Here is a 20,892-nt window from a genome sequence, read left to right on the forward strand (position 1 = left end):
AATAACTTAATATTAATAATCTACAAAATTTATGTAATTGACAATAATCAAAATATTTTTAAAATCATCGATGCGCAAACTAGAACAAGGTTAAACATGCTATCATGTTTAGCATGCCAATTGGTTAGTTAATTAATTGATAAAGTTTATAAACCGCCCTATCAGTCTACACATAGAAAATTAACAAAATAATAAGTAACGTCATATAATCTGAATGTCTGAAGATGAAAAAAGTAAAATCACAAAGATACTGAACTCCGAGGAAATTCAAAACCGAAAGTCCCTAATCAATTGGCAAAATCAAAAGCTAAAACACATTAAACGAAAAGATAACAACTGTCATATTCCTGGCTTGGTACAGCAATTGTTTTATGTAGAAAATGATAGATGAACCTGGGTTTATAGCTACCTAAACCGCTCACTTGTATGATAGTCGCATCAAATTCAAATGTTTAAGTTTTCCTTTCTTAAGTATACACACCTGACTAAAACAACCAATTACATTTGTACATGCTATAATCTGAAATGCAATTGTATAATAAAAAAGAATACGAAAATAATGAAAAGAACATACAGTCTTGCTTTTTCCACGGAAGGCAAGGACAATGCACGTTGAACCTGTGCTTGGTTAATTCCATATACTGCAGTCCAAAACAGACCACCACCAACTATCACGTTCCAGAATGTGTGCCGGGTTGTAGGATCAAAGTCCATGCTGAAATGATTATAAGAAGATGATTAAAAAATTGTGCGTAACTTATGAAAATTAATAATGATATCATAATTCGATTTTAGCAGCAAGTATGGTTCAATTTTGTCAAAATAAGCTAAAAAAAAACCATCGATGATGAGTTATTCACTTGCAAGTGTATAATTCGACCTCATTGAATCCGTATACATTTTTAAAAACATAAATTTGGCCCCTTAGTTAGATATGGATTAACCAAGATTTATGCGTGTTCGGTTATTAAAAGAAAAGAATGTCATCATTGAAGGTAAAACAAAAGTAAATCACTAGATTGACTGATTCGATCCATAAAAACATCATTCGTATACAGTTAAAACATAAAGTTGGCTTGATTTTAAACCTTTAACATGAAGTCAGACTTAGAAAAACCCATTTGTACGAGGTCTTTTATGATTATGTTTATATCGTGTTATGTGGCCGTCGGTAGTTTTCGGTATCATCTCGATAGTTAATTAGATAGCGTCTAGACTAAAATACACACGAAATTCGGATATATATTATCTAGTTTATGCAATGTTAAGTTCAATATTTTAGTGATTTTACCTTTTAACTGTTTATTTAAGACATCATAATTCAAACATGTGTTTTAGTATGTTATAAATCAAATATGAAAATTTAAGTCAAATCGGTGAACATGAATTTGACAGATAGTGCCCCTTTGATAATATGTTTTTAAAAATATTTCACTTTTTTTTCTTTCTAAATTACATGTATATAATTCAGTAATATACCACCAAATTATATGCTTGTGTTCTAATATCTTAAAAGTTCATTTGGAAAAAAAGATTCCAAAAATAAACACGCTATCAATCAAAACTGTTTACCTCAAATGCAGTTCAAAAAGTACTTAACGATATCATATATCATCCTCTAAACCATGGAAACAAAGTGTAACCAATAGCATTGTATCCTTTATATCACTATACCTACATCAAAAATTGTATTCTGTCATTGGCGTATGCTACGTTCCATGCCACGTCTAAACCACCTAATTTCAAACAACCAGCTATAAGCAACGTGAACATACCAGCAAACATTACCAACATTTGAAAAGAGTCTGTCCATACCACTGCCTTCATTCCACCCTAAATTGTTGGTAAAACGGTATTATTAGCAATCCAATTTTTTTATGCAAATGAAAAAGAATAGTTACGTTTGAATATTAAAAGGTGCAAACTCCCATCTTTGGTCGATTGTATCATGGAAAAAATAAAGCACTTGAATGCGGAATGAGCTTTGCATGAGGTCATAAAGCTTATAAATATTAAATTGTTCACCTAACATTGCACTTCATAATCATCATGTTCTTAATCTTATAATTCTTAATATAAATCATGGGCAATGCTAATGGGATGGTTAGATACTAAAAAATCGTTCTATATTTTGCCTTTTTTAACTTTTTTTATAAGAACTTTTGATGTATGATATTTGAATACTGGTATATGTGATGAGTTTGCATATTTCACGTTCTTTTTTTTTTAGCATTGTTCTTTTCTTTGAAGAAGTTACATGTTTATAACTAGCGTAGATGAATACACAATTTCTTATGACGTTTCTTACCAATGTTGTATAGAATGTGCACACAACCCCAACTGCTACAACAGAACCCCACAAACTAATGCCGGTAACTGAAAAATATTATCATAATAACATAATAATAACATAATATAGGTAATATAATAGTTTAAAGGTCGTCTTTTTAGTGAATTTGAATTTGTTTTGTTGGCCTATGATAATAATCGGCATCGCAATATCAAGATCTAGAAGCCACTGTATGATCTTCAACTTTAATCATTAGCCAATGGAATAAGTGGTAACATAGAAATGTCTATATATATGTGTGTTCAGAAAATATATACTTTTTGAACAAGTGTATAACAGATGACCAAAATGTATGTTGACTTGTATATTTATTGTTTGTAGGCTGTAGATAAAACTCGTCCCTTTTCTTATTTTCCCTACAATTTGTTTTACATATAAGAATACATTCCCCTGGATATGATATTTCAAATAGGACAATTATCGTTTAGAAAATCTTAAAATAATGTGGCTTCGCTATTCATAGGTTACCATGGTGTCCCCCTCCTTTTCATGGAGAGGGAACAGTGGCTGTTTTCACAAAAAAAAAAATCAACCCCATTACGATGATTTCTAAAAGTTCCCTAAGTGAAAAAAAAGTTGCAATTTTAAATAAGACGACATACATTAAAAGACAAATAAATTAAAACGAAGTCGAATTTTTTAATTTTTAAATTTGATAATGAAAATTGAAATCTTATTTTCATTTGTATATTTTATTTGGTCTGCTTAGTCCTCTACGTCATTTATTGTTAAAACAGTTTTAACTCCCCGAAAATCTAGGTGAAGGACACTATTCACGCCGACAGCTTATACAAAACTATGTCAACACTCTAGATAAAATTCGGTAATACAATTTTGAAATGTGAACTGATTTTTTCGTTTCACGTTTTAATATAATGAATGGGGTCAGGATTCTGTTTGTAGTTACATCGATTTTATTGTTATTATAATGTAAAACCAGCATTTACCCAAAAGTTGAACTTTCATACAGGATGTAAACAATGTTAACCTTGACCTTGTTATTTGAGGTTCGCGAACTTCAAGGCAAACATTTACAAGAACACAAGAATCTGTTAAAAAGATCTGTGTCAACGGGACACAATTCCTAGTACACATTAAAAAGCCATGACACGACATCAAAACCGAAATTCTCCGTACAATTTAAAGTTCGAAAGGCATACATTTGAAAGAAAACAAGAATATGTTTCAAAGAGACACCATTACTTGTTCGCATTAGTGCACATAATAATGAACATGCGTACTAAGTTTGTGAGGTAAAAGAGAGGCGAAAGATACCAGAGGGACAGTCAAACTCATAGATCGAAAATTAAAAAAAAACTGGCAGCGCCATGGCTAAAAATTAAAAAGACAAATAAAAGTAAACATGACACAACATAGAAACTTAAGACCAAGCAAAACGAACACCACCGAAAACTGAGGGTGATCTCAGGTGCTCCGGAAGGGTAAGCAAATCATCCTGTTCCACATGTGGCACCCGTCGTGTTGCTCTTGTCATTACAAAGCCGGTCAATAGTCTAATTTGGTAGGTCACATTCATGAAAAGGGAAGGGGATTGTAGTTATAAGGAAAATAGTCGATATCATCTGTGAAACGGTTACTCCATAACGGCCAACCAACTCGTGATGGCGTCCGTAAAATTTACGAAGGGGTGATTTCAACTCCACCCTTTGGAACTCTTGGTTTAATAGCTTTCTTGTGAGCAGCTCTCTATCAAGGAAATCATGTTGGAAATACAAGCACGGTAAACTTCCTTAAACGAAACAGTTTGTATTGATGCAGCACGGACAACAGACAGACAAGTAGATTACTATAGTAGGCGGGTCAAGAAAATTATCTAGATACATAATTAAAGCTTTAAAGCTCGCTTGAAAAGTAATTTGATAATCTAAATGATCTTCACCAAAGTCATAATAAATATAGGCATACAACATATAAACAACACATAGTACGAGTTTACCCAAATAACATAGCCATCTTTAAGAGGGTGAGGGGGAGGGGAAGTTCTATGTTTTTGTTTGCTTTTTGTCTATTGAAAACAATTTAATTGTTGTCAGTTTATTTTCGACTTGTGAGTTTGAATTTCTATTTGGTATCTCTCGACTCTTTTTCCGAAGTATATAAGTTCACCATAATTTTTTTACACTTTTTTTTTTTTAATTTTAATGTTTAGTTTTTCCTACTTTAGCCTCTTTATTTTTATTGAATTGTGTGTGATCGATTTCTAACTTTTATTTTCGTATCTCCTAACTTTACTTAACATTATCATCTTACCTGCACTGAGAGCTAATGATGGACCATAAAGTACAATGGACATGTAGAACAACTGAAAAAGTAAACGTGTATTATAATACAAAAATAGGTATAAACATAATGATAAAATGATTATGTACACATCCGTTGATTATGAAATATTGATTGACTTATTGATTGTGTTTAACGGAACTTTTAACACTTTATTAAAAGTCGTTGTGGTACGTTTTTATTGTCGAAGAAAGTCGGCGTGCGCTGAGAGAACTATCGACCTATGATGTTCGGGGTTTAAATTCACGGTCGTAGTTATAGTGAACTCGACCAACTAGACCCCAATTTTGAAATTACTTATGTAAATGGAATATATCAATAAGGCACTTGACAAAGATGATTTTTTGAACTGCCTTAAAGACATAAACAATTCTTACAGAAATGAAAAATGTCGTAGGTTGAATTAGAAGTTCTTATTTCGGAGGGAAACCGGATAAGATGTTTTGATTTATATGTAAATAAAGTGTGTATCAGTGGTCGAATTCTTTACCCATGCACTTCTATTTTTTCTATTTCTATAACCGGATTTTGTAACTATAAAACCGTTAAGTCAATGTGAAATTACATTTTAAAGTAAACAAGATTGATGAGAATGTGAAATTCATTACACTTTTACATAACTGGAAAATGTGTTTGAACAAACAATAATTTTTAAAAACATATCTGTGACTTTTCTATTGATAAAGTTTGCTTTGAAAAAAGTTCAAAGCAAAATTTTCTTTATTGTTATGCGTTTACTTTTCTGCATTGGCTAGAGGTATAGGGGGAGGGTTGAAATCTCATAAAGATGTTTAAATCCGCCGCATTTTTGCGCCTGGCCCAAGTCAGGAGCCTCTAGCCTTTGTTAGTCTTGTACTACTTTTAATTTTAGTTTCTTGTGTAAAATTTGGATTTTAGTATGGCGTTCATTACCACTGAACTAGTATATATATTTGTTTAGGAGGGGCAGCTGAAGGACGCCTCCGGGTGCGGGAATTTCTCGCTGCATTGAAGACCTGTTAGTGGCCTTCTGCTGTTGTCTGCTCTATGGTAGGGTTGTTGTCTATTTGACACATTCCCCATTTTCATTTTTAATGTTATTCCTTATTACGCTTTTAAAAAATAAAATAATCAAAATTTTAATGTCACATTTGGAACGTGAACTCCAATGTATTTGCTAGGAGTAGTAGCTACAAAATTGGCTGGGACATTAAAGTTCGGTAAATTTTGTCGTTACTTACTCAATCGAATTTTTATTCCCCAGAAATTTGTTTTGTCAACCAAGTTAATGACGAGTCATTTTTTGAGAAGCAATAATGTAGAAAAGACGCGTCAAACTATTTATACTTACCATCCAAGTTAAGTAGACAATACAGGCAATGATTCTTACAAGTCTTCCAAACCTCATCTGAATGTACTGAAACAAACAATTATATTCAAAGTAATTTCATATCTTTTAGCCAACATTTTACTAATTAAAAGATGTGTTGTGGTGTAATAGTGCATCGTACATGTATGGCGTTAATGAATAAATTGATATTCCGGACAAGAGTAAAAGAACAAGAAACATTCATTTTATAACTTCTCGGAATGAAAATCTATCCATTGACGTAACGTTATTTTTCGTTTTGGTAAACGAACAATTCGATTCTAAAAAGGCGAAAAAATTGTCATTAAGATTAAGTTCTTTTTTCTGAAAAAGTATCAGATTAATAATTACAATAGTCTGTACGAGACTTTGATATGAACAGTTGAATGGAAAGGGGAACGTAAGTGTGCCATTGTCGTGTGATTAATCATATATAGTGTTAATTAAGATTGATATATTTATGACTGTCATAAATCTGTCAGCAAACATGTTAAATATAATCACATGTCATGACTACGGGGCGCCGAATGGGACTCTTGTGGTTTTGTACAAAATTCAATTCTGTCATGACAAAATCATTTTTGTCTTACAAAACTATGTGCTACAGACTTGTTTTGTGAGAACTTCAATTTTGTGATGACAAAATTCATTTGTGTAGACAAAATTCATTTTTGTCATGACAAAATTCATTTTTGTAGACAAAATTCATATTCGTCATGACAAAAGTAAATTTTGTCTTAAAGGTATGCAAATATAAACATATTTGCATACAAAATTGACTTTTGTTACCTGATATGGAAATTAAATCACAAAAGTCAATTTTATATTCACTACGTTACACTTACCTGATAGGTTTACATAATTGGATATTCTCTCCGGTATTTGGTCTTATCTCGCTCAAGCGCTTAGCTGATCTTTTAAAAATCATCTACATCTATATCAGTTAAGCGCTTAGAACCTCAGTCTTCTTTCCGGCGAAAATCCAGCCGGTCGTGTTTTCGCTCTGAGAAAATACATTGAAATAATTAGTTTATGAGTTAAGAAGTATTAAATAAGTAATATTATGGCAGAAGTCGCTATGAACGGTTCAAATAGCGAGGACGACGTTTTGCAGGAACGTCCCAGTTTGTCAACTGACGCGAACGGAACGACAAAGATGGCGGCTCGTACTCGTTCTTCGTCTTCCTCTAAGAAGAGCAAAAGCAGGTCTACTAAGAAAAAGGACGACCAGCTAGACGCCTTAGAACAGAAATGGGAAAGCAAGTTTGCCCAATTTGATTCAAGGTTAGATAAAATATTTAATTTTATGGAAACTAGTCAAAACCCTGGCACTTCGGGTGAGCAGGTACAAAATGTTTCTACTTGTAATCAACAGGATAGCGGCTCTTCGGGAGCGCGCAGACCTTTACAAGAAACACAAACTCCTGATGTAAATTTGCCTACAGATAATGAGGCAGAGGAAAATTTACATGGAGATGTTATGTCTCTGGCACCAGGCCGTTCAGAGAGACTAAACATTGGGTTATTCTCAGATGAAGAAGATGGGACTTCAATGAGAAGTGACAATGAAAACCATAATACTGTAGCTAGGTTCAGTAAATATTTAAAGTGTCAAGAAACTGAGGAAACAGACTCTGGTATTGACAATCTTAATCAGTTATTTGGTGACGACGCCAAAACTAAATCAGTTTCTAAGTCAGTTGGCCTTGTTTTAGACAAAAGTCAGATTGATATTCTTTCTGGATCATGGCATTGTGAAAAACCAGAAAAGATAACTGCATACAATGAGCAATATAAATTGTGTTTCCCAGTTCATGAAAGTTCTGAAAAACATTTAGATATACCTAGTCTAGATAGCTTTACATCAGACCTACTAGTTAAAAAACATGGTCAAAAAGCTTTTACAGTTTCTAATAAGAAAAAGACTTTATATACACCTTTTCTAAAATCAGTAGAAAAATTGGCTTATCAAGGACAAGCTGCTGCTAGAATGGGTATTGTTTCATCGTCTTACATGCAACAGGCATTAGGTACATTATTAGAAACATTATTAGACAAAGAGGTGAATATGGATAGGGCAGTACAACAAGTACGTGATATCTTTGCTATGTCAACAAAAAGTGTTGATCAGGTTGCAAGAGCAGGTGCATTTCATCACCTTATTAGAAGAAAACTAGTAATGGAAGATACTGGGTTAAATGACATAAAGGAACTTAAAAATTCTTTAATTTCTTTACCACTTTCAAGCAGTGGAGTGTTCGGTGACAAGTTTGAACAAACCTTGAAAGATAGGATAGAAAAAGACAAACAACTTAAGGAATTGCTTCCTGAGTTACATATTGGAAATAAACCTACATCTTTTCTAGGTAAAAGAAAAAACACTGCTTCTAATGATTGGCAAGCAAAACGTGTTAAACAAAATGTTAATCAGAACAGTTTTAAATCAACTCCAAGTACTCAGCGTTCTTTTCAAAGAACTAGCACTGTTTCAAGACCTGACAAGAGTGAAAATAAGTTCGAGAAAGCAGGAACTAATTTTCGTCCCTCATGGGGCAACCAGGGAAAAAACCAACAAAGAAAATGACTATTTAAAGGTAAGCAATATCATGGCTTGTCATCCGGAGATACCTGTTGGGGGACGTCTAATTTATTTTCTGAAAAAATGGGAACAAATAACAGACGATCAATGGGTGCTTTCTGTAATAAAAGAGGGTTACAAACTGGAATTCTTAGAGATTCCAAAGAACACAGGAATAAAATACACCTGTGTATCTGCAAAAGATCTAGATATTTTAGATACAGAAGTAAGAGAGTTAGTACAAAAAGAAGCTGTAGAATATGTACCTCTGAACGAAATAGAGAACGGTTTTTACAGCACATTTTTTCTTGTCCCCAAGAAAACAGGGGACATGAGACCAGTAATAAATTTAAAACCCCTCAACAAGTATCTCCGAAAACAACATTTCAAAATGGATTCTCTTTCTACGGTTCTCAATCTGGTGAAACAAGGAGATTGGGGAATCAGTCTGGACTTAAAGGACGCATATTTACATGTCCCAATTTACAAAACACACAAGAAATATCTGAGGTTTTGTCTAAAAAACGGGAGAGCTCTTCAGTTCAAGGCTCTACCTTTCGGTCCAACCTCAGCCCCAAGAGTTTTTACAAAAATTGTGGCAGTAGTAGCTGCCCATTTAAGGTCAAGGGGCATAAGACTGGTTGTCTATCTAGACGACTGGTTCCTTCTGAATCAGGAAAAAAGTCAATTAATATTAGATCGAGAATTAGTACTCAATCTCCTTGTCGAACTAGGATTCATAATAAACTTAAAAAAGTCCACTTTGGATCCATCACAACAGATAACATACTTAGGGGCAATGTTTCTCTTGAATCTGGGGATCGTTTTGCCAACAGAGGAAAGAACGTCAAAATTAATAGCCTCATCCCAGGCAATGATCCTTCAAAATCAAGTAATAGCCAGAGATTTTCTTCACCTTTTAGGGATAATGTCATCCTGCTTAGAAATAATTCCCAATGCAAGATTACACATGAGACCTGTTCAAATACATCTGTTAAAATTTTGGAAACCAGTTTCTCAGGATCTGGAGTTCAAAGTCCCAATTACTGCACATCTAAGAAGCCATCTAAAATGGTGGTTAGATCAAACCAACATAAAAAAGGGGAGATCATTGAAACATTGGGAAACCCATGCCACTATGACAACGGATGCCTCAACATCAGTGGGTTGGGGAGGTCACATGGGGACTCAGATAGCACAAGGAACCTGGAATCTATCAGAGAAAAAACTCCATATCAACTGCTTAGAAATGGAAGCAGTGATAAGAACGATAAAACACTTCTTATCCCAATTGAGGGGGAAAAATGTATTAATACGTTGCGACAACTCAACAGTGGTACAATACATCAATCGTCAAGGGGGGACCAAATCAATGATTCTATGTCTAAAAACTTGGGAATTATGGAATTTGGCAATCGATCATCAGATTCAATTGAAAGCAGCCCACATTGCGGGCAAAGCAAACATTCTAGCGGATTTATTGTCGAGAAACAAAATAAGACACACAGAATGGACACTAGAAAAATCTGTAGTACAAAAAATATTCCTAAAGCTAGGGTCACCAAAAATAGATCTGTTTGCATCAATCCACAACAAACAAACTCAGATTTTTTGCACGTGGTTTCCTCACAATCAAGCTTATGCTCTAGACGCACTGTCAATTCCATGGCAGAATCTGTTCGGGTATGCATATCCCCCAATATGCCTAATACCAAAAATTCTACAACACATGTCCCAGTACAGGTGTCAAATTCTTCTAATAGCACCACATTGGCCAAGAAGACCTTGGTACCCAGACCTGTTGAAATTACTAGTAGATTACCCTTTAAAAATTCCAATCGGAAACAATCTTTTACACCAGCCGGAATCACGGATTTATCATCCAAATCCAGAAATATTCAATCTAACTGTATGGCCTCTATCAACAGACTCTTTAAAAAGAGAGGCTTTTCTAAGGACACTAGACAATTATTGTCTGCCTCATGGAGGGCAGGAACGCAAAAAGATTATTCTGGCAAATTCACAAAATTCTGTAGCTGGTGTAATGAAAGGGAAATTGATCCCTATACTGCCTCTTTGACAGAGGTAGCAGATTTTTTGACAGGTCTGTTTACTAAGGGACTTCAATATAGAACAATAGCTGGATATAGGTCCATGTTATCTACAGTCTTACCGCCTATAGAAAAAATTCCTGTAGGCCAACATCCATACATAATAAGACTTTTAAAAGGTGTATTCAATTCAAGACCACCTAAAATTAAACTTTTACCGGAATGGGATCTTTTGAAAGTTTTAGACATGTTACAAAAAAGTCCATTTGAACCAATGAAAAACAGTGTTTTAAAATATGTTACTTGGAAAACTATTTTCTTATTTGCTATTACTACTTTCAGACGCTGTAGTGATCTTCAAGCATTGAGAATAGGAGATGGTAATATTAGTGTACATAGTACTGGTGTGTTTTTCATTAGAGAAGGCCTTTCAAAGCAGGATCATCCTGGACATAATGGTTCAAAAATATTTGTTCCAAGTTTTAAGGACAACAAATTATTGAATCCGAAAAGGTCATTGTTTTATTATTTGAAAATGACGGATAACTTCCGTAATTGTGACAGAAGTAACAGTAAACTGTTTTTAAGTGTAAATAGTCCGCACAACCCGGTCTCTAGTCAGACAATTTCGAATTGGATTGTCCAAACCATCCAAATGGCATATAATGACAAAAACAAGTCTGTCAAGGCGCATAGTACAAGAGCTATTGGTCCTTCATGGGCCCTTTTTAATGGTTCATCTATGAAATCCATCATGGAAGCAGCAGACTGGAGTAGAGAGTCTACTTTCACGAAATTCTATTTGAGAAATCTAGAACCAAGCGTTTTATCTTAATCGTTGAATAAGAAAAAAGAAAGAAAAATATATAAAAATAAACATTAAAAAAATATTGTACATTCATGTATATAATATATAGATATTGAAATCCTCATTTCCGACGAGATGCGATGGAATTTTAGATGATGAATATAGACTACAAAGTGTTTGAATGATAGAAAAACAGAATATTCATTATAGTATTAGTGTAAATAATAGATGAATTTTAAATGGAGAAGAGGAGGAGTGATTTTATTGTTTTAAAAATGTACAGTGTATATATATAAATTGAACAAGAAATTACTACCAACCACAGAACAAAGTACTGCTTTGAACTCTGGATGTATCCAATTATGTAAACCTATCAGGTAAGTGTAACGTAGTGAATATAAAATTATATAATTTGGTTCACAAATTTGAATTTTGTGAACGGAGTTACACTTACCTGATATACTACCCACCTCCTCCCCTCAGTAATTTCTTTTGGTGAATTCAGCTGGATTTTCGCCGGAGAAAACTGAGGTTCTAAGCGCTTAACTGATATAGATGTAGATGATTTTTAAAAGATCAGCTAAGCGCTTGAGCGAGATAAGACCAAATACCGGAGAGAATATCCAATTATGTAAACCTATCAGGTAAGTGTAACTCCGTTCACAAAATTCAAATTTGTGAACCAAATTATATAATTGTGTATGGTAAGATTCAATTTTGTGAGACAAAATTGACTTTTGTGAAACAAAATTAACTTTTGTGAGACAAAATTGACTTTTGTGAGACAAAATTGACTTTTGTGAGACAAAATTCAATTTTGTCATTTTTGTTGAGACAAAATTCAATTTTGTCATTTTTGTTGAGACAAAATTCAATTTTGTAAATTTTGTTGAGACAAAAGTCAATTTTGTTAATTTTGTTGAGACAAAAGTCAATTTTGTCAATTTTGTTGAGACAAAAGTCAATTTTGTGACGACAAAATTCATTTTTGTGATGACAAAATTGACTTTCGTGAGACAAAATTGACTTTCGTGATACAAAAATCAATTTTGTTGAGACAAAATTCAATTTTGTTAATTTTGTTGAGACAAAATTTAATTTTGTCAATTTTGTTGAGACAAAATTCAATTTTGTCAATTTTGTTGAGACAAAAGTCAATTTTGTCAATTTTGTCTCACAAAAGTCAATTTTGTGTAACAAAAGTCAATTTTGTGTAACAAAAGTCAATTTTGTGTAACAAAAGTCAATTTTGTGTAACAAAAGTCAATTTTGTGTAACAAAAGTCAATTTTGTGTAACAAAAGTCAATTTTGTGTAACAAAAGTCAATTTTGTGTAACAAAAGTCAATTTTGTATGCAAATTAGTTCACAGAAACCAAACTAAACTAATTTAAATACAAAATTGACTTTTGTCGCTCAATTTTCAAATTAGGTAACAAAAGTCAAGTCTGTGTAACAAAAATGAATTTTGTCATGACAAAAGTGACTTTTGTCCGCTGATAGATAATTTTGTATGACAAAATTTCAAATTTGTAGTATGATTCAAATTTTGTTAAACTGAACACATTTTTGTTGAACAAAAGTCACTTTTGTCCGTACAAAATTGAATTTTGAGTACAAAACCACAAGAGTCCCATTCGGCGCCCCGTAATGACGTGATAAACACCAATTATAGAAGCTATTGTCCTTGAAATTGGCTAATTTTACGCATTAGTTGGTACCGTCCCTAGCGATGAAAATTAGTGTTGGCTGATTCCCGCTAAGAACACGACATTTAGGGGTACGGACAAAGACCAGTTGGTATGGAGTCAGAATATAGTGTCTCTGGTTAGAGTTAATAACTTATATGCATTCGTGCGAGCTGTTCCTTTCTGAATGACACGCTTTACTCCCATTTCGATGTGTCGGTCTAGCAAAAGTAGGGTTCTTGTCATTCAAATATTTTACTGGACGTTAATGAGTCATCTTTCCTCATCATTTAGGTAACCATGACAACATTTGAAACTTTAATAAAGATTTTTGATTGGATCACATTTGTCACATTGTTATTTCTCACAAGAATAGATAAGGTGAAATCGGCTTTGGATGAGGATATATTTACTGGATGCGAGAGCATGTGTTATTTTCAGGACAAACAATACAGTTTTGATCCCCTCAAAAAGACAAAAAATACATAAACGACTGTGTAACATAATTTAGTTACCTGACCAATTGAAATGTGTTATAAAAATATAATCTTCACGTACTATACTTTATGAAGTTTTAGACAATTTACTCAAAATTTCGGCTTTTTGTTACATTCGTAGGCTCGGTGTAAAACTGTTATTCTTTTTTTTCAAAAGACAAACACGAACGGTTGTTTTAAAAAAGTACAAAGTTATTTTGTAGGCTAGCCGATGTAAAAGAAGACCGGTTTGAGATTGATTATAAATCAATGCACGATTCTAACTAAATTCTGAAGCGTAATACACTTTATGCACTTGCAAATATCATATCACTTATATAATGAACTGATATATTTGATGTCGTATATTGATGAACGTCAAATGCAGACTTTAAATTATATTTTAAAGCATTGATTAAACAACGCTGTTCTTATTTTTTTTAATCTCTACATCAATTTTCACACTTTAATCGATTATGATATTTACTTTGGCGAAATTAGTATAATAGAGCCATTAAATGTTTACGACAATTACATGAACATGTAGCAAATTGTACGAACACGTAACTAAAAGAATTACGTAAAATGAAATCCCCAGATCTAAACTGCCTCAATTTAATTAATGTACGTACACAATATAAAAAATAAGATGTGGTATGATTGCCAATGAGACAACTATCCACAAAAGACCAAAATGACACAGGCATTAACAACTATAGGTCACCGTACGGCCTTCACAAGTTCAGTTCTAGTTTAAATTTTCGTAGACAAGGGGCCGTCCGGGCGATCATGACTATCGTGGGATCGAGGTCGTTAAAACACCCGCTTTAGGATAAGATATAGGACCTGATTATGAATTAATATGTCAGTAGAACAAAATGTTAGGTCATAATATATAAACTGTCATTGTATCCAGCTGTTGTTATTGATATGAGTTATTTATTCACTTACACGTACATAACATTTTCGTGTAGTATTGATAAAGTTACTTATTTTCCGTCAATTAACTAATAGTTACGTTCCTTATTACTTATTAGAACTGGACATAGAAATTCAATTAGTTGTTCTGGCTACTTATCGGTACTGTTCGCATCAATATACAGACAAAGAAAGCTTGTAACCGTCTTTGATAGGATAAGAATAATTGTTCATCTTGACAGAAGTGACGCTTCTTACATTGTACTATCAGTTGGATGACTTTACAATTTTTCACTATGTCAGGATATAATTTTGAATGTTTATGGGTTTTTTTTTCATGAAACCTTTCATTAATTACAAGATTTTCATGTTTTAGTAGATTTCCTTATTTATGTTTAAACGACATCTGTAAAACAGACAAAGACTGAATTGCCGACATCATGTGTTGATAAAGACTTAGAGTAATTGTTCAAGTGCAGAGAAACCAAAAGTAGAATTTGTCATCCAACTTTAAAAGTTTGGCATGGCGGCTTCAATTAATATGAAGATGTACACATTTGAAAATTGATACACCCCCCCCCCCCCCCCATTATGTGTAAGATGTATGTTCAGCTCTAGATATATGTTGGTTTTCATGTCGTGTGGTTGCTGTCTTGTAACGCAAGTACTGCATTTCCTTATCTGAATATAAATTTATATCAAAATAAGATTTCAATAAAGTTTTGAAAAAAGTAATCTAACAATTTTTTTTGTTTCTATAGTCGGTGCACTTGAACGTTAGCTTGTGAATTTTAATTTCATATGAAAAGAAAAAAAAGAATTTATGAACCGTTTCGTTTTCCGAAGCGGTATAATGCATCATTAATGCACTTAAATTTTCGTTTTATTTTTCTGCACTTCAAAGTAATTAGCATATTAAAAAATACGTACATTTTAAGAGTATATGTATCAATCTTTTATACAATAAAGATTAAGAAATTTAGTATTTTACATTAATATTTGCTCCATTAAACTGTGGTGAGTCATTGTCGGACGCGGACTGTGGAATGGTCGCAAACAGGAGGTTTGATGCCCAGTATATGAACACAGCTAATTAAAGTTCATATTTATCCGATTATTTTTTCTGGCAGATGAAAAACGTATTGCAGACAGAAATCTCCAACTTTTTCAAGAGAGAAAATGTCTATTTTAATTGTACAAATTTGAACTGAATTTTAAATATTTCAGTTTGCCTAAGTCACGGTTTTGGTGTTTTCGTTCGTGAACACCCAAAGAGTTGACTGAAGTATGCAATTATGGAACCTACACGTCTGCCACCTAGGGGAACGTGCCACCTAGGGGAACAACGTTTGGGTTTGCGGGATGTATGATAAAACGTAGAAAAGTCTGGTAAAAATAAGGGTTTTGATACTTATTTAAAGCACATCCATGCTCTCTGACCCGTTATTAATAAAGACCCTTGAAACAATTCTGTGCGGGCTTCGTACAAAAATATATGTGTTCTGCAACATATCTGTCCGCCATTAGAAAGCATACCCTTAGTTGTCGGTTTCTGTCGAGATTCATATGTACCATTCGTTCTGTCGCTCTTCTTGCAGTACAAACAATTGGATTATTTAGTAAACTTATTCACGTGGTGAATACACAGAAAATATTTGCAACTGAACGTTCAGCTAACAAACAATAAGTCAATTTTTCGTGGGTAATTCTGTTTGGTTTCTAAAACATAAGTAGATAAGATTTCCGCTTCACCCGATGCATTTTATTGCACCAAGGAGGTTATATTAGATAACCTCCTTGATTGCACCAAGACACTGATGAAAGGCACATTCTGCGCATGAGTTTTAACAGAATGTCAGTTCTTTGATGTACGTAAAGAATAACCAAAAGCACAAGCATAAAAAAAAATGGATAACCACATTCATTACTTTGAGGTGTAAAGGGGTCAGCTTTTCACTCTATTTATTTCGCTGTATCTCTTATCTGTCTTCTATTCAAATAAAATATTCCATAACGTGTATAATCTTATCTAAAAAAAATCGACTCCTTTATTTTTTATTGGACATTTACGTATACATTTGAATAACATATTTCGTATCGAAATTGGGACATGCACTTACCGCGTTGCTTTTAATGTTTTTAATTCAAGACTCGAATTTGGCAGTAAAATTAAAAAGATCATATTATAGGGAACATGTGTACTAAGCTTCAAATTGATTGGACTTTAATTTCATCACAATTAAACTACCTTGACCCAAATTTTTAACATGAAGAGGGACAGACAGAAAAACGAACGATCGAACGGACGGACCGACGGACTGACGAATGGAAGAACAGACCCACAGACCAGAAAACATATTGCCCCTATACTATCGTAGGTGGGGCAGACAAATACGATATATATATACATATATACATAAGTACGTCTGAGTCAGTGATAACCCTACAACAGATGTATCCATCGGATCGCCATCAATGATGGTGATACATGGCTGTGTACATAACGTATATACAACTCGTCTAAACATCAACCCAACATTCTTGGAGCTTTCTGTATAAAACTCAAGTCATATCTTCTTCTGATTTGTAGATGTCAGTAATATTTTTTTTTGATAGATTGATCAAAACTAGAGTTGAAAAATAAAATAAAACCAGGGGCGGATCCAGGATTTCCAGTTAGGGGGGGCGCAAAGTTTTATTTTCGCCGAGCTGAGCGAGGCGAAAAATTTTTGGAGGTTTTTTTGGTAAAATTATTGAAATATTCTTCTAAAGGGGTGAAAGGTAGATATCTCGAACTATTGTGTGTTAAAATAAGCGAGGAATTAAATTTTCAAGCTGAAACCGCCTTAATTCACACTGGACAATAATTTACAGATAGACGGGCGGACAGATGGACGCAAAGTGAGATGAGACAAGTCACAATTGCTCACCAGACCAATATATTTTTCAAACGAAGTTCTACTTTTACCAGCGATTTTTAATTCTCCTTTCATACTATCTGTTTTTTACTTTTTTGATTTACGTAGTTCGTGCCAGACTTGACTGTGTTCGCAACAAACAACTAAAAATCAGAATGAGATGTATATACGCAGTTATATTTATTTTCTTGGGATCCCAAGCATACAGTAATACGGTACAGAATTCGGCTAAATATTAGGGTTGCAAGTGAAAAAAAAAATATAGACACAGAGATACAAACTATAAACTAACCTTTCGATTGAAACAGTATTTCTATCTTTCATTACGGATCTAATAAAAGAATCTCACCTGCTGACTGTTTTCTTGACCGTGTGAAATTGTGAAAGTGAGTAAGGGATGTTTTGGAACTTATTAAACAAATTGATAATAAAAACCGCAAATACAATGTAACATTAGTATTTACTTTAACTGCTAAAACCTATTATATTTGTCATCAAACGCATCTCCGCGCTTGACACGTACCTTCCTTTGATATTATTTATAGAACTTTAATAAAGCGTAGGTCAGTTGATTAGTAATCGCGTTGATTCTGTTAAACTGACTGTTTTATATAAACTTTGAATGTTAAAAAAGATTGAATGGTCTCTTCTGATACTTAAATATGTTGAAGTCAACCCAAGCTTGGCAAATTTTAGGGGGGGCGCACGCCCGCCACGCCCCCGCCTAAATCCGCCCCTGAAAACAAATAAACGCTGAATGTACTAATTTTCTTTATTGCAGGGTTGAAAAGTAATCGGGGTCAGTAAAGGAATTAGGTGCGAATCTACAGTGTTTGTAAACAAGGCCCTGTGAATGCCCCAAAATGCCGCATGACCCAATGTTTTTATTGTTGCAAAAGAAAGGGGTACATTTGTACTTTCATGAATGATATATGAAAGTTTTTAATTTCTAAAGGTAAATCAGGTATAAATTAATTCAAGACATAGATTAGCATTAAAGTCAATGAGAGAGTTTTTACTGAATTAACCCCATAAAGTTCTGAATCACGATGCGACAATGAGCCACATTCCGATAATGGACAGCAACGAACTACTGCCAAGGACGTGTGAAAGATTCTTTAGTATGTCTATGTATAAAGACAGCCAAACTAATCATAGTATACTTATTAACTATACACCTGGTATATATTATCTTGTCAGCACTATGTCATTTACCGTGATGAATACCCGTTAGATAATTTTATCACACGAACAACCATAATGATAATGTTTACAATAAGGTATAATCCACGAACTTAAGATAGAAGTTCTTTCCTTCCTTAAGGGATATATTCGATAAACTAGTTAACCCAGTTATAAAAGTTTTATGATAAATCAAGTATCTGATCAAATGTTCTTGCCTCAAACCATTAATATAATAAAAATAAGATGTGGCAAGACTGGGTCGGTTGTATAATTTTGTAAAATTATCTGTACACTATATTATGATATAAAAATAATTTTCATATTCTAACTACATGTTGTTTATCATCGGCTGATATACGTTTGCATGTCGATATAAACTCGTATCGATCTCATACGAAGGCTATCGATCTTTTGTAAGAATTTATCGATACAAAGTTACATAAGGATAATATATGGAATGGTGATGATCGCCAATGAGAAAACTATCCACCAAAGTCCAGGACTATGCATTCTCTCACTTACAGAAACGCTTCATTTAAGTAATGTCAAAAGTTTAATTTAAAGTCCATTACTGGTTAAGATGATGTACTCTGATAAAAGAGAATAGCGAAATATGATACCGATATGTATATTCATTCAATCATGTCTGAAGCTTACCACCGTGAAATCTGGCCGCTAACACAAAACAAATATACGATAATTGATTATATACATGTATGTACCCTGAAACTATTATACCAATATAATAGTTATACTATTCTACTAAATTATAATAGTCTCTGTCCAGATGTACCGTATTAAAAAAAATGAAGGTTGCAAATATCGTGCACCGATGCGGAAAAATCAACACAAGCGCAAACGCGCTGTTGACAGGAAAGTTGTAAATTAGGAGTATATGAAAAACGTATATGAGAGTATAAAATAACAATAACGAGCTTATCGTAAACGCGGAGGCATCGAAAAATATAAAGAAAAAAGAGAAATGGAGATGCGACTGTAAACATAAGAAAATGACGCTTACCTCGAACACGCTGGTGATTCCCAGGTTGTAGAATACTGGAATAAAGATCTGAGCTGAGGCCGTCGCTGATATTACAAATCCTATAGATATAAGCCAGTACATTGTGTTATACTTGTAGATTTCTGCTGGTGTTCCGAGTAGTGTTATTGCTGAGATGAAGCTGGAGAGTAACGACAAAGAGACAGGAAACACGGACAAGTTACGTCCCGCCAGCAGAAACTCTTTCTCGCTATTTACATTCCTGTCTTTAATTGCATAGAAGAGTCCGATTCCGGCAGAAACTAAAAGAGTAAGTCCAAAAACAACATAATCAGCAACATGAAAGAGAGTTGTTTCCCCTCTTTCAAAACTGTAAGAATAAGTTCTGTTCCACATGATTAACTTACTGTAAATTTACCAAGTAGTTCGTTCTGTTATTTTCAAAGAAATGAAAGTTCTCTGTTGTTACGTCTTTTTTATACGATGATAACTTTTGCGTTTTTTTTCTAACGGTAAATATGTTTATCGGCCTTTACTGATGACGCTTGTTTGAAGTGAAGACATGTACTTCCCTTGTTTGTCAAAAAGAGATTGATATGTAAAGTTTGACACTTCTAAGTTCACTGGAGCATGGCATATGTAAAGGTAACAACCCGATATTGACAGGTATATACAGATCGACTAAGTGTAAATCTTTATCTACTCTTCACTTCACTTATATAGACCCATAAATGATATTTTAAAATTTACACTATAGAGATAAAGGATATTCTACAAAGCAGATGATATATTAAACACAACTGTGATAACTTATTTAATTATGCAAACAAGACAAGACTGTCGGTTTATCGTTTCAAAGGTTACTTCCGAAATAAGTTCTGATTGCGGTCTTGTGATTATTACAGTTTGAATTGCTAGATAAACCAAATTGACGCTATTCCTTTTTTTTGCATTTTGTATTTTATAATCAATAGCCACTATTTAAAACTTATAACAAGATATTTGACATATTATGATACACATTGACATCATTATTTGTTCCCAAAGATAGCAACATACGTAGAATTTGTGTCATTGGTTTAATAATTAGCTTTTATTTCCTGTACTTTTAAAGCCATTTTTAACCATGGCGTTGTCCGTTTATTTTCAATCTATGAGTTCGACTGTTCCTCTGGTATCTTTCGCCCCTCTTTTATATATGTACGAAATTATCTAGCGCTTAAAATCTTTGAATATAAAGTAAATACATAAATGAATAAAATTATATATATA

General features: G+C 33.4%; 2 protein-coding genes across 2 annotated transcripts in view; one reads left to right on the forward strand and one right to left on the reverse strand.

The window, feature by feature from the left end:
* LOC134724538 (sodium-coupled monocarboxylate transporter 1-like) overlaps nucleotides 1-20,503 on the reverse strand; it is a 32,007-nt gene extending 11,504 nt beyond the window's left edge. The window contains exons 1-6 of the mRNA XM_063587627.1: nucleotides 19,642-20,503; nucleotides 5,982-6,047; nucleotides 4,622-4,673; nucleotides 2,309-2,376; nucleotides 1,679-1,833; nucleotides 575-715 (exon numbers count right to left, since the gene is read on the reverse strand). Of these exons, the coding sequence (XP_063443697.1) occupies nucleotides 575-715; nucleotides 1,679-1,833; nucleotides 2,309-2,376; nucleotides 4,622-4,673; nucleotides 5,982-6,047; nucleotides 19,642-20,016 (857 nt within the window). The 5' untranslated portion in view covers nucleotides 20,017-20,503. The remainder of the gene's footprint in view (nucleotides 1-574; nucleotides 716-1,678; nucleotides 1,834-2,308; nucleotides 2,377-4,621; nucleotides 4,674-5,981; nucleotides 6,048-19,641) is intronic.
* On the forward strand, nucleotides 7,000-11,920 carry LOC134724539 (uncharacterized). The gene is made up of 2 exons (XM_063587628.1): nucleotides 7,000-8,593; nucleotides 10,971-11,920. The coding sequence occupies exon 1, from the start codon at nucleotides 7,063-7,065 to the stop codon at nucleotides 8,581-8,583; it is 1,521 nt and encodes a 506-aa protein (XP_063443698.1). The 5' UTR covers nucleotides 7,000-7,062; the 3' UTR covers nucleotides 8,584-8,593; nucleotides 10,971-11,920.
* Nucleotides 20,504-20,892: the final 389 nt, after the last annotated feature.

The sequence above is a fragment of the Mytilus trossulus genome, chromosome 7, assembly GCF_036588685.1.
Source record: "Mytilus trossulus isolate FHL-02 chromosome 7, PNRI_Mtr1.1.1.hap1, whole genome shotgun sequence".
Lineage (NCBI taxonomy): Eukaryota > Metazoa > Mollusca > Bivalvia > Mytilida > Mytilidae > Mytilus > Mytilus trossulus.

Bases quoted from the DNA above. Each gene is read 5' to 3' on its own strand.
- LOC134724539 (XM_063587628.1), top strand. From the start codon at position 7,063: ATGGCAGAAGTCGCTATGAACGGTTCAAATAGCGAGGACGACGTTTTG.